This window comes from Citrus sinensis, chromosome 7, assembly GCF_022201045.2.
Source record: "Citrus sinensis cultivar Valencia sweet orange chromosome 7, DVS_A1.0, whole genome shotgun sequence".
NCBI classification, from domain to species: domain Eukaryota; kingdom Viridiplantae; phylum Streptophyta; class Magnoliopsida; order Sapindales; family Rutaceae; genus Citrus; species Citrus sinensis.
This window is the reverse complement of record NC_068562.1, coordinates 15,864,118-15,877,256: the sequence shown is the minus strand read 5'-3', so window position 1 is coordinate 15,877,256 and position 13,139 is coordinate 15,864,118. Positions and strand designations below refer to the sequence as shown.

Below are 13,139 nucleotides of genomic sequence, written 5' to 3'. Positions count from 1 at the left end.
AAACTTCTTAAACAATCCTAAACGGGCCCTTAATATGTCTAATATTCTCAAAATATCTTAACTAACTAGAAATTTTATTATATTATTTCTAAGATGGTTCTATTTCATCTAATATTTACCGTAAAAGTTATATTTTTCTTCTACTCTATTCAAATTAATAAAAGAGGCCGCCCACAAAAATATCTCCTACAATTATTTAAACGATTAGATTTGATTATATTCCATCAATAATGTTAAATTACTGTTTCTTGTGCAAATATTTAATAAAAGTGCATTTAGGACGAATGTTATCAACACAAATAAATAAATAAAGAGTAGTTATGCTAAGTGGGAATCTTGATTTAGTCAATTATTTAGTCCATCTTTGCCCTTTTCTAGAATCAATTTGATTGTTCATTTATCTTGTTTAGCATGTTGATGATTGATGCCATGTTTGCCTGCCAAGAAAATTTCAATTTTAGATTGGTCGTGGTAGGCTTCACAAACTTTGTATAGACTGACAGTTAAAAAAATAAAAAAATTATCTGGGTCATAAGTTATTTTTAAATTTTAACTAACCTATGTAATTTTATCAGATCAAATTGCAAAAAATTCATGAATTCTATCATTATTGTTTTAGACTATAGTTGTTAATTATTATATCCACACAAGAGTAATTCTCAATAATCCAAGTGTAGTTTAATAGTCAAACATTCTTGAGGTATGATATAAGTTACACCATTATGTAATTTAGCCACAATCTAATTATCATTAACTACAGGAACATATATGAAACTATTTACGTTCAGTCAAAGCAGTCAATTTGAGCTTTTGTTTTGGATACATGGATGTGTGAATACTCTTTGCAAAATCACTCATTATCATGTTTTGTCAAATGGTCAAGTCTATGGGAACTGCAGTTATGTTTGTTTCTTTGTTTCCCCATTTCCTTCACAAACAATAGATATATTTATGCCCAAATTAAACATCATGGGAACTTGAAGGACCAAATTGCAACAACATATTCAATTACATTCTTTGCTTTCCCTGAATAATGCAGCTTCTGCTATTTATCTTATTAACGACAACAAAAACAGAAACAGGACCACTCAGATCAACAAAGGACATTGATTCCCTTCTAGGAATGAATAAAAGGTGGCTCTAATTGATTGGCTTATTCGTTTAACAGGTCAAAATCTCAATTGCAGATCAACAAAGGACCAATCAACCACATAAAACTATTAACAGCTTGAAGAACACTGATTCCCTTCTAGGAATCATTTTACAGAGCTGCTTTTTCCATTCTTATTAAGAGCAGCAGAGCACATTGTACATTTTATTCTTTCGAAAGAATGAATCAACACGGTTTTGATTTACCTCGAGGCAGAGCCAGCTACAGTTCTCAAGAGAAAACACAGAAGTACGTAATTACAAAGAGAATCCTACAAGGTTTTCAACACCAAGTGGCAAAATACAAGATTCGCCAGCAGACAAGCTGGATGCATGACTGTAGCAACGGTAGAAAATGATCATCCATTTATCGAACGATATCTGATTAACTTCGCACCAACGTATCTGCAAAATAAACCAGCAAAATGGTGAATTAGTTGTACAACAAGCATATTCTTCATACACAGGAGACTATTTTGGGCCTAATATAGAACAATCGGTTACCTTCCAAGCATCATCAAGGTGGCCTGGGGGTTGGTTCCTGGTGATATACTAAACGTTGATCCATCAACAATCCTGAGAGCATCGATGCCAATAACCCGAAGATCACGATCAACCACTTTGCCCACAACGCAGCCTCCATGATAATGCCATATGGTGCTCACAGTTCTTCGGCAAAATTCAGCCATCTGGGCATGGTCAGATTGATCCACAGGTAGTGCAGGCCCTACAAATCTGAAGTTCCGAGCCCCAAACCATTCATGTAACCTGAAATCGTCCATTGAACGACTTCTAAGCACATCCCCTATCTTGCGTGTACCGTTTATGCACCTTTCTACATCCACAGGATTGCTGAAGTAATTGAAGCGAACAATTGGATTCACCCTCACATCTGTTGAAGCCAGCCTTAGTGAACCACTGGAAAGTGGCCCAATGATCTTCTCCATCAGTGTGGCAACAGTGAGATACAGAGGTGGGGATGGTGTCCTAATGAAAACAGAACGTGGAAGGGATGCAAAAGGAATGACAGTCGACGCTGCTTCAACATAAGCCCCAATTTCGGTAATCCCGACAACTTGAATCAAGGAATGCTCAAGTGGAATTGGAGGCACAATAGAGATCCCATTCCTCGGATTATCATACATATACTGCCCTACATAAGGATGATGGTACGCTACTGGAATACCCAAAGATGATAGATAAGGCCTGGCACCTATGCCACTCAAGAACAGCAACTGAGGACTCCCAATAGCACCGGCACATAGAATCACCTCACCCTTTTCCCTAACCATGGCATGATGATACCGCCCTGTTCGATCACGATAAACAACACCAATAGCTGCCTGCCCAGATCCGGGATAAGGTGAACTAGCTGCCAACAGGACCCTCTCTACACTTGCATATATGGCAACCCTAATGTTCCTAGCATTTGCATAGCTTAGAAGATCAGCAGCACTATGCCTTCTCCCTGAACTATCAAAAGTCGTACCACCAATCTTAGTCCCCACAACATGATCTACCCTAAACCCATTATAAGGATCAACACCAGCCTCCAACAATCCATCTCTAACAGCAGATTGCCAATTTCTCAACTGAGGCCTAAACACAACCGCCTCCTCAACCCACTCGTACGATTCATTCACAACTTTAAGATCCCAATTCATCCCTGACCTCCGATAAAAATCTTGATCAGCACGACTATAAAAGCCAGCATTAATGGCACTACTGCCTCCAAGAACACGCCCCCGGGCATTAGGGACTCCATCCTCGGAAGTAAAGCCCTGAGCAGGGGAATCAAATGTGTCTGTCTCCATAAGGGCTGTCAAGAAACCCTCTTGAGTCATCAAATTGGGCTTGCCATAGGCAGTGCCGCCACGTTCAAGTAAAAGTACTTTAAAGGATTGTGAGAGTGTTGCGGCTAATGGGCACCCAGCAGTGCCGCCACCTACTACAACGTAATCATAGTAATCCTCTGAGGGAAAATCAGTGGCGTTGTGCACAAATTTTAAGTAACTTGGTTCTGCTACAGAGAAAATGAAAAGAAAATGTCACTAGGGTTTTGTAATTTAGAGAGTGCTTGGTTACCAAGAAAGTGAGTGAAAAGTGAAAACTATAAGCAAAAAAATGAAAAATGTAATCTTTTTATCGAATTTGTTAAAGTGACGTATCTAATCGAAAACCGATCTCAGTTAAGTAAATTAGAACTACTCTAATAACAGAAACGTCCGTTTGGTTTCCAAGTAGATGCCATTTCCTCTTGGTTTCTTGCGTTTTCTGGGAATCCAAACAGGGAAAAGAAAGCAAAAAAAGAAAAAAAAAAGAATGGGGTTTTCATCAGATGAATTAGCAAAAATGACTAAACTAACCTTGGGTTTGTCGTTGAGAGTGGGGTCTTGCCCAAGAAACAACGGAGCAAACGAGCACCAAGAAAGCGATGTATTGAAGAGAAAAGCAAATGGGGTGTTTGGGCGCCATTTTTTTGTGAATTTTCTCGGAGACTATGAGGAGCAGCAGGGAAAGCCGAGAGAGGGAGGATTAATTTTCTCGGCGTTTCTTGGATATGAAGAAGAATTTTCTGAGCGTTTCTTGGAGATCAAACAGAGGGAGAGAGCAGAGAATGGCAGAGAGAGGGAGAGGCGCGAGAAGAGCAAAGGGCGGTGTCTTTTTTATTAAGGATTCAGTTAGAAGACCGTTATTTATTAGCTTCAACGTCTTATCGTCTGCAGCCCGATGCAGGATATTAACTGACATGGAAGCTTTTGATTGGGTTCTAGAGAAGACATTGCGGCTAAGGTTCGCTACACAAATTGCAAAAACGCTATTCGACAAAACCCCGCAGATAATTTTAGAAAATCAACAAAATAACTTTACAAAATTATTATATAAAAATTATTTTACAATGACTAACTATGTTATTTTGCTATGATAAATTAGAGGATTTAAAAAACGTGACATTATTTTATTTAATGAGCATAATGGTGTCTTACTCAAAATTTTTTTTATGTTAGATAAAAAGCAGTGATTACAGTAATTCAAGAGTATTTTACTTCATTGTTTAGGCATTGTTTGATGCTAAGAATATTAATAAAAATAAATAAAATCTGCTTATTTGATAGGACTTAAATTATGGCATGCAGTACTTAAGGGTTTACTAAGATAAAAGCTTTATGCACATAGAATTTAATATGTTTCATGTTTAGGCTTAAAATTGTTAACATTGAACTATCAATTTGGTATAGGATTATAATTCTCTCCTGATTTGATCATATAATGAGCAAATAACTTAATTGCTAATTAATTGTTAATAAATAAATAAAAAATAAAAAAAAAGTTAAATCTTACCCATACACTATTACTAAAAAACACATGATAAAAGATTTTTAAAAGTTTAATAAAACTTAGATAATGAGAAATCCTATTCGTTTAGTACAAGGCTATGGAATCCAAGTTGAATTCTTACGTGTTAAATAAGGGATCTTTTATTTGCACATTTTATTTGGAAAATTGTACTTATTAATGTTAATATATACAAGGCCATGAATTATTAATGGGAGTTGTTACAACTATTAACTGTATCTGATCCTGATGTGGTTCATTAATACAAAGCTTTTGTAATTTGTAATTAAAATGACTGTAAAAAGTGGGATTTGAACCTGTTGCTTTCAAGCGCTTAATAATTGCTTGTTTGTAAAAGTGCTTCTTGATATGCGGGGTGGTGATTTGGAAGGCGAGTAATGATGTAGTCACAAACTCTTGTACAAATTTATTTTGTACAAATTGACGTGGCATGATAAGATTGGTTGAATTAAATATTATTTGGCCCACATGATTTGTTTTTATTATTTTATATTTTCATTCAACCAATGAATTAATGCCACGTCAGTTTGTACAAAATAAATTTGTACAAGAGTTTGTGGCTGTATCATTACTCTTTGAAAGGCACATCATACCACACTTGTTTTGGAAACAAGCAAGTATGACTTATTCGTGTCCATTTTTCAGTTGATTTCATTTCGTTTTTGTCCAAATTTTAATAGATAATGATAGATATTCTAAAATCTAAATCTTAATTTGAATGTTAATTGATGTGATATTTATTTATTAAATGATGATTAAATATTTTATAAATTATAAAATTCATTATTCATTTAATGAATGACACACGAGATACTCAAATTGAGATTTAAATATTAAAATCCTAACATTATTAAATTTTAGTAATTACTTATGCTACTTGTTTGATCTTACTGTTCGACTTGCTTAATTGGAATCTTGCACCATGTCAAACAATTTTATTCGGGAGAAAACTTACGTGAGATTGGAGTACCACATTACCCGTTCATCTATATAATAAAATTGTAACATAAATTTATATATTTTTTTAGAGTTGCCAAAATATACTATTCTTTTAGATGCCTAATCAAATTGAAAATTGGATTGATTATTGATATTGATTTTCTAGCAAGTTCATAACGAACTTAAGATTATTGTGTATATCAAATTGAAGTAACTAGTATTATTATTACTGATCAGTAAAATTCATCTTAAAAAAAAAAGAAAATGAGTTTCGGTAGAAAAAATACATCATGATATAGGAAAAGAAGATTATTTGAAACACACATTATATAAATTTAGTACGTATTTAATGCATACTATGATAGACTCCACATGCCAAGCGTATCTTTAATGAATTCAAGAAAAGAGTCTATTAAATTAACTTAAATATTTTACTTGAAGTTTTGACACATATTCCCATATGTTGAATTTGGATAATCCAATGGGTAGATATAAAAACATTTACAGGTGAATTACATAAGATAAAATGACAAATTAATGAGAATTTATTTCAAAATTTTAAGTAAAAAATGTAAGTTGAAATATTTTGACCTACAGAAAAATAATGTATTTTTTTTTTGTTTGATGAATTTCTTTATGCATGTATAGAAAAAAAAAAGAACAAAAATACTGTTGACAAGACTTTGATTATAATACTTTCCAAATTCCAATTTTTTTAAAACCTAAATTAAAAATTAAAAAAAAATCGGTGCTTTTTTATTTTTTAAGTTAATTTTCAATTGCTCATTGGCTGTCGCGTACTCGCGTTTTATTATCCTCGCCTTTTACTTCTCTAACACACGCTCAAGAGCGGTGACATATCTCCAGGTAATTCAAATTTGAAATTCCACTTGTTAATTTTTTTTTTTTTGGGGTATCCAATTATATAAATTTGACATATCGCCTTTTGCTTCTCGAGCCGCCCGATCTTATGTGTTTTGTTTTGTTAATTTTCTGTTTGGATGGCGAGAAAACTATACGGAAAATTTGATAAATAAATTTAACTTTTGTACTGAAGCCAACATTTTGTATATCATCACGTGAAGATTTATAGTTGACCCTGAGAGATAATTAGTTTTTGCACAAATTAGAGAAGCTTGAGCTGCTCTAAAGAAATCTTCTAGAACTGTTAATTTTGAATTATTTGTTAAAAAATAAATAATTAAATTAAATCTCCAATTCTCTGATTGAGCTTGAAATTGGGTTATTGATTGGGGGGAAAAAAAAACTTTAAATCTTATGAGGCTTTAGTATACTGAGTTGTTTGATGTTCATTGGATGTTCGATGGTGCCTTATCTTGCTGTTGTAGTTTTACTCTTGTGTACAGTGATCTTTTAATGTAGAAATTGACTATCTGATAAAGAGGGGAAGAAGTATGGTAGTTTACTTTGAGGGACATTTTGCTTTGGTACTATATCCATGGTGTATTATCAGGAATGTGGTAGCTATTGGACATGGTTCTAGGAGGTATGCATGTATTGCAGGGAAGTATTAGTGAGACCTTTTTTTTTAATTTTGGGATTCTGCGGTAGTTCTTAAGGCTTTGGTTTCTTTCGTGGGTATGCACATTGGAACATTTTCATGATTCCGCTTATCACCTGTTTGCTGCATAAGCAGACTGGTCTTTGTGGAAGTATTTCTGTTACATATATTTATGGCTTTTTTTTATCTGTGTAATTATGTGGTTTGTGATTTCATCTCTCTTCTTACTCTTGTTTGTTGCAGTTAGAAATCTCCAATCTGGTAGATTTTCCCATCTTGATATTCTACTGTATGTATGCGCTTTCATGCATCTACGTCCTTTTCATAGTACTCAAATTGATGTAATAGTATTACTTTTTCATATTATCAAAGACATTTGCATATTGCTTATGTTGTGATATTACTGTCAACATAGAATAAATGCTGTTTGTACAATGTTTAGCTCCCAACATTTATTTTCCCCTTTTCTTTAATAACAGTAATGTACTCATATTTTGTCAGGGAGTTCAGAGCTAGTTGTTTACAGTCGCCCTTTACTCCTCTTGTGACTTGTGAGCTTTCTATTCCAGATGGATCTTAATGATCTTAACAAGGTTTGGGAGGTTAAGGCTCTCAAGAAGATTGGAGAAGATGATGCAAGACAAATTCTTGAAAAAGTGGCAAAACAAGTACAGCCAATCATGCGTAAACATAAATGGAAAGTCAGAATTCTTTCTGAGTTCTGGTACTGCATTCTAGGCATCCGTTTATTTTGGAATGAATATCATATATTTGTAGTTCTCATCTAGAATTTCAAATTGTAGTCCTGCAAATCCATCTCTTCTGGGGATAAACATAGGAGGAGGTGCAGAGGTCAAACTGAGGCTCCGGAGGCCAAACAGAGAGTGGGATTTCTTTCCTTATGAACAGATTCTCGACACTATGCTGCATGAGCTCTGCCACAATGAATATGGCCCTCATAATGCTGACTTTTATAAACTTTGGGATGAAATCAGAAAGGTGTGCCTTTTACTCCAAATATCAAACAACTTAGTTGCCCCAATAACGCTGTCATTCTGCTAGTTCCTTTTTACAACAATGAGAATCATGCAGCTCCTTCAGTTCAATAGTTGTTTTCAAATTGAAACCCACTACTGTTGGGTGTATGATCTTTTTTGATGCTTGGCATGACTTTAAAAATCGTCCAGCGGGCAAAAATTGAAATCAAGATTATTTCCCTACTGCTTCTTGAGATTGTTGAATGCCTTATGATTCTCAGATATAAATACACTCATTTAATGTCCATGGCTATGTTCCATCTAAATTCTATATAAGTTGCTTATGTCAGACATCATTTGTATCCTTATATCTGCACAGTTTTACCGTTTTGTAATGCAATGCAACTAACTAAAGCAAATAGAGGAATCATCTTGTTATTAGGAATAGTTTTAATTATACTCATACTTCCCAAGGACCTTTGGGACTCAGGAATGTATCGCTAAAGCATAACTTCGTATTGGCCTTCACATTCCCTTTATGGTTTACTCTGGAGCGATATTAATGAAATTAACCAATAACTGGGAAAAGAAGCAATATTAATCATATCATACTAAAAGAAATGTTTTCTTCTTTAAGATATTTTTAGATTAGACGCTGTCATCAAACTTCCAATTGCCGTTGGTTCATATTTCTGTTTTCTTACCGTATATTTTCTTATATATATTTGATTTTGTTTCCATTTCTGTACCACCTGCTTTCTTCTCCATGTTCTCTGCAGGAATGTGATGAACTGATGGCTAAAGGAATTACTGGCACTGGGAAAGGATTTGATCTTCCTGGGAGACGATTGGGTGGGTTCTCCCGCCAACCCCCATTGTCACAATTGCGCCAGTCTGCCCTTGCTGCTGCAGAGAACAGAGCCCGCCATGGAGCTCTTTTGCCATCAGGACCTAACCGTATAGGTGGTGATAGCAGCATCAAAGCTGCACTCAGCCCAATACAAGCAGCTGCTATGGCTGCTGAAAGGAGACTGCATGATGATATGTGGTGTGGGTCCAAATCTTTGAACAGTGACATTGACGTGAGGGAAGATGTTGGATCTTCTACTGATGCTTCAGAAAGTTCGAAGACTTCTTCAGTTTCTAATAACAGATCTGGCCAAACATCATCTCTTCAACCTTCTTCTGGTCAGAAAGCAGTGGACGTTGGGCAGATGTGGCAGTGCAACATGTGTACTTTATTAAACCAGGTAAAATCTATGTTTGTGTCTTCAGTTTTGCTGGCTAATATGCTTCAAGTTTGTGAGATACACTTATCAGATCACTTGCTATAATTTTCTATTTGAGAAGTCCTTTTCTGAACAATGCCATAGTTTATACATCTTTTTTTTTTAAAAAAAAAAAATCAAGTGCAATATGTTCTTATGACTACTACTCAGTTCAAATTTCTTTGCAGTTCTAAACATACTAGAAACTATAATGACCAAGAAAATTTGTTACATTTTGTGTAATCATATGCCATAAGTTGATATTACAGAAACTAGAAGTAATATGATGATAGCATAGAACTCAAGTTTGCCGATGTATCAAAATATGCCCATCCGTGATGATTCTTCAAATGCAGTTTGGTTTGCCTATAGATGCTATGTAGCAACAATGAATTTATTCAATTTTTATGCGGTTATATTTTGCACCCCTATGTTATGCATCCATGGAGCTTCTTTAACAACACTTCTCTCTCTCAGTAACCGTCTCTGTCTCTGTGCATAAATGTGGGCTTATTTTCTTTCATGTACATGTTTCAGTTCTAATGCTTGCATCTTCATACTAGAAACTATAATGACCAATAAAACTTGTTACAGTGTGTATAATCATATGCCATAAGCTGATATTACAGAAACTAGAAGCTATATGACGATAGCATAGAACTCAAGTTTGCAGATGTATCAAAATGTGCCCATTGGTGATGACACTTCATATACTTTCTTTATGAATGCAGTTTGGTTTGCCTATCCTATAGATGCCATACAGCAACAATGAATTTATTCAACTTTTGTGCACTTGTAATCTGCACCCCTATGTTATGCATCCATGGAGCTCCTTCAACACCACTTCTCTCCCTCTCCCTACCTCTCTCTCTCTGTCCCTGTAGATGCACGTGGGCATATTTTCATTCATGTGCATGTTTCTGTTCTAATGCTTGCATCTTCATACTGCAGCCGCTGGCACTAACATGCGAAGCCTGTGGAACTCAGAGAAACAAAAGTGTTGGCAATTTGAAGGGATGGTCTTGCAAGTTCTGTACCCTAGATAACAGCAGCTTGTCCGAGAGATGCTTAGCTTGTGGAGAATGGAGATATTCAAATGGCCCTCCCATATCCACTCCTGGACCCTATCCTGGCACCTGAGATTAACAAGGAAAACAAACATTATTTTGTCAAGGTACACATCCGTTTGTCTGTAATATGCAAACTGTTCCAAAATTGAAAATCTTGTCTACATTTTGATGTCTTTACTCTCATTTTGTACAAATCAAAATGCTTATGATATAACTCCAGAGGGTAATACGTAGTGATCTGTTAATCTTAATTACTTTATGAACTTACACATGAAGAAGGACGAGGATTTTGATTTTCTGATAAGATTTTTAAGTTCGGGAAAGCGGGTGAAGTATTAAGAGTTTTCTTTTTCTTATATTATTTTCTTGAATTACTCACTTTATTAACATCAACAGATGTTTGAACTTTAAGTTCGGGAAGCAAGGAAGGTCTTTGATGAACTTTGAGTATATTCATGTAAACGTATAATAAACCTTCTAAAGCCCACATCTAAAATGATATGGGCCTTCTAATTCGATGGTGCCATTTTGACGGGGGCGGATCTAAAAAGTTAATTTGTTGGCGTAAAATTATAATAAAAATTAATAATTTATAAAATTGGCCTAATGTCAAAAATTTCTTTTCTAATTTACCCCAATTCCAAGAAAATTTTCTAAAAAATTAGTGTGAAAATAAATAAATAAATATATTTTTTGGGTTGAGCAGGGTCAATTGCTCAAACTAATGTCCATGTATGTAAAAGCTGTCCCCGCTGTAGGCGTCTAGGCCCTTGCCTCTTCATGAAAGAAACGTGAATGGGAAAATAATGTAAATATGGGATTTCAAGTTACACATTATACCTTGTCAAAAAAAAAAAAAAAGTTACACATTATACACATTAATGTGGTTAAGATTATACTTATTAAATCTTCCACCACGAGCATATTTATAGTTAATAACATATTATTTTACTAAGTGGGCTTCCAATCATAATTTGTGGCCATATTAAATTTAGGGACAAGTTAAGATATAATAAATTTTACTACATTACACTGGGTGTGTTTTCTTTGTTTTTTCATCTTTTACCTTGTTCTTAATTTTAATATGGTTAAGTATTCTTGATTAGAAAATTATTTTTATTTCTTGTTTAATAATTGTCAATTACAATAGTTAAAAAAAAAAAAAATAGCACAAAGCTCAATTCAACACTAAATCTAACTTCGATGAAAAAACATTATTAGTCGTTTAGAGCTTGCGTCTCCAACTTCAAATTTTCTTATAAAGATGAATTTTGTACAATTGATGACAATATCCATATCACTCCCATACAATAATAACACAATAAAACTAACCCATAACATGTGTGACTGGAAAAATACACTAACACAACTATCCTAGTATGTCCACCTCTTTTGGACCATTTTGATATGTAAATGTACTATTCCACAAATAAAAGTTTTACAAGTGTGTGCGCCATTAAATAGGGATGGTAATGGGGCAAGTTCGATGAGAGGATCATGATCCCCGCTCTTATTATCAAATTTGTAGCATCACTCACACCCCAAACCTGTTATTTGGGGTTAAATCGGGGATATCCCTGATAATTTCCAAATGTTGTGGCATATGAATTACAAAGAAATTGGCTTTGGATACATGCAATTTATTCAAGTTTCATGCAGGTGTGATCTGCATAACTAATGTCATTTATATACATGCATGGAGGTCCTTTGATGCTACTTCTCTTTATTAATATGTGTTACAGATATTGATGGAAGTATAGGGAATGTGTTTGATGAATTTTAGAATATTCATTGCAGCTTACGATAAGCCTTCTAAGCCCACGTCTTAAATAATAGTGCAAATTGAACCCACGAGCTTTGCAATTTGATGGTGCCTTAGGCCCCCAGCCACTAGCCTCTTCACAAAAGAAATTTGACCCAAAAAATATGTAGACATGGGACTCGAAATTATACATTATTCACATTAATATAGTTTTTTTTTCCCCTATCACAAAAGTATCGAGATGGAAGTATTGAAATAAAATATGGATTCAATGTTGAGGTGGGCGGTGTTGATACTTTTAAAATCTTTGGTCGCGCTTGTATTTTATAATTAAATTACATATTATTTTTCGTTCAATAATTATTAGAGTGCGTTTGGGGCAGCCGCGCAGCTCATATTTTAAAGAATATTTCTCTAAAATAAAAGATGGAGCTGCTTCAAACGCATGTTTAATCAGATCAATTTAACTTAGATGATAATATTCATACGCTCCCATACATAAAAAGACAACAAAAACTAACCATAGCATATATGATCGATAGAGCACAAACACAACTGCCCCAATGTGTCCAGTTTAAGCAATGCAAACATAAATGATAAAAGTAAAACGCATTAACGCGGAACCTCTTTTGGACCGTTTTGATTTGTCAATGTTTTAATCCGTAAACAAAATTTTTCCTATAAAAGAGTATGCCCATAAATAGGATATATAAACTACAAAGAGATTGACTTTTTGAATACGTGCAATTTTTCTTCTATCAACATACGCAACTTCTTATATCTTGACTACTTAATGTCGCTCCACATGTTGCATTTTTTATGGTCCCATGTCCCCATTGACTTTCCACTAAAAATAAAAGAAGAGAGATTTTTTCTTATTACCAGTTGTTTATTGTTGTGATCTGGTGGAGTCTAACGTCCTATTATTTGATGGTGATTTGTCACAATTCAAGTATTTGAAATCAGAACGAGTTAGATTTGTTTGTATATACTTGAAAGAAAAATTATTTCTCACTCAAGCATTTGGAGTACTTCCCACTTCGAGAAGAGAAGTAATTTAACATCTGCCTATTGAATCGTTCCTAACTAATATCA

The 13,139-nt window shown here is 34.4% G+C and overlaps 2 protein-coding genes across 6 annotated transcripts; one reads left to right on the top strand and one right to left on the bottom strand.

The window, feature by feature from the left end:
• Window positions 1-1,220: 1,220 nt before the first annotated feature.
• Window positions 1,221-3,838, bottom strand: LOC102626291 ((R)-mandelonitrile lyase-like). Of its 2 annotated transcripts, none has more exons than XM_006494761.4 (3): window positions 3,516-3,838; window positions 1,654-3,172; window positions 1,221-1,554 (listed from the first exon to the last, which is right to left on the bottom strand). In XM_006494761.4, exons 1-3 carry the CDS (start codon window positions 3,622-3,624, stop codon window positions 1,509-1,511), a joined length of 1,674 nt encoding a protein of 557 aa, XP_006494824.2. In that variant the 5' UTR covers window positions 3,625-3,838; the 3' UTR covers window positions 1,221-1,508. The 2 variants fall into 2 exon arrangements, with proteins under 2 accessions (XP_006494824.2, XP_006494825.2); XM_006494762.4 differs by having other exon boundaries at window positions 1,654-3,169; window positions 3,516-3,835.
• A 2,332-nt stretch (window positions 3,839-6,170) lies between these two features.
• On the top strand, window positions 6,171-10,533 carry LOC102625257 (DNA-dependent metalloprotease WSS1-like). 4 transcript variants are annotated; one of them, XM_006494756.4, is made up of 5 exons: window positions 6,171-6,312; window positions 7,469-7,691; window positions 7,771-7,966; window positions 8,724-9,194; window positions 10,164-10,533. In XM_006494756.4, exons 2-5 carry the CDS (start codon window positions 7,537-7,539, stop codon window positions 10,350-10,352), a joined length of 1,011 nt encoding a protein of 336 aa, XP_006494819.2. In that variant the 5' UTR covers window positions 6,171-6,312; window positions 7,469-7,536; the 3' UTR covers window positions 10,353-10,533. The 4 variants fall into 4 exon arrangements, with proteins under 4 accessions (XP_006494819.2, XP_006494823.2, XP_006494822.2 ...); XM_006494760.4 differs by having other exon boundaries at window positions 6,207-6,312; window positions 7,537-7,691; XM_006494759.4 differs by lacking the exon at window positions 6,171-6,312 and adding an exon at window positions 6,345-7,256 and having other exon boundaries at window positions 7,537-7,691.
• Window positions 10,534-13,139: the final 2,606 nt, after the last annotated feature.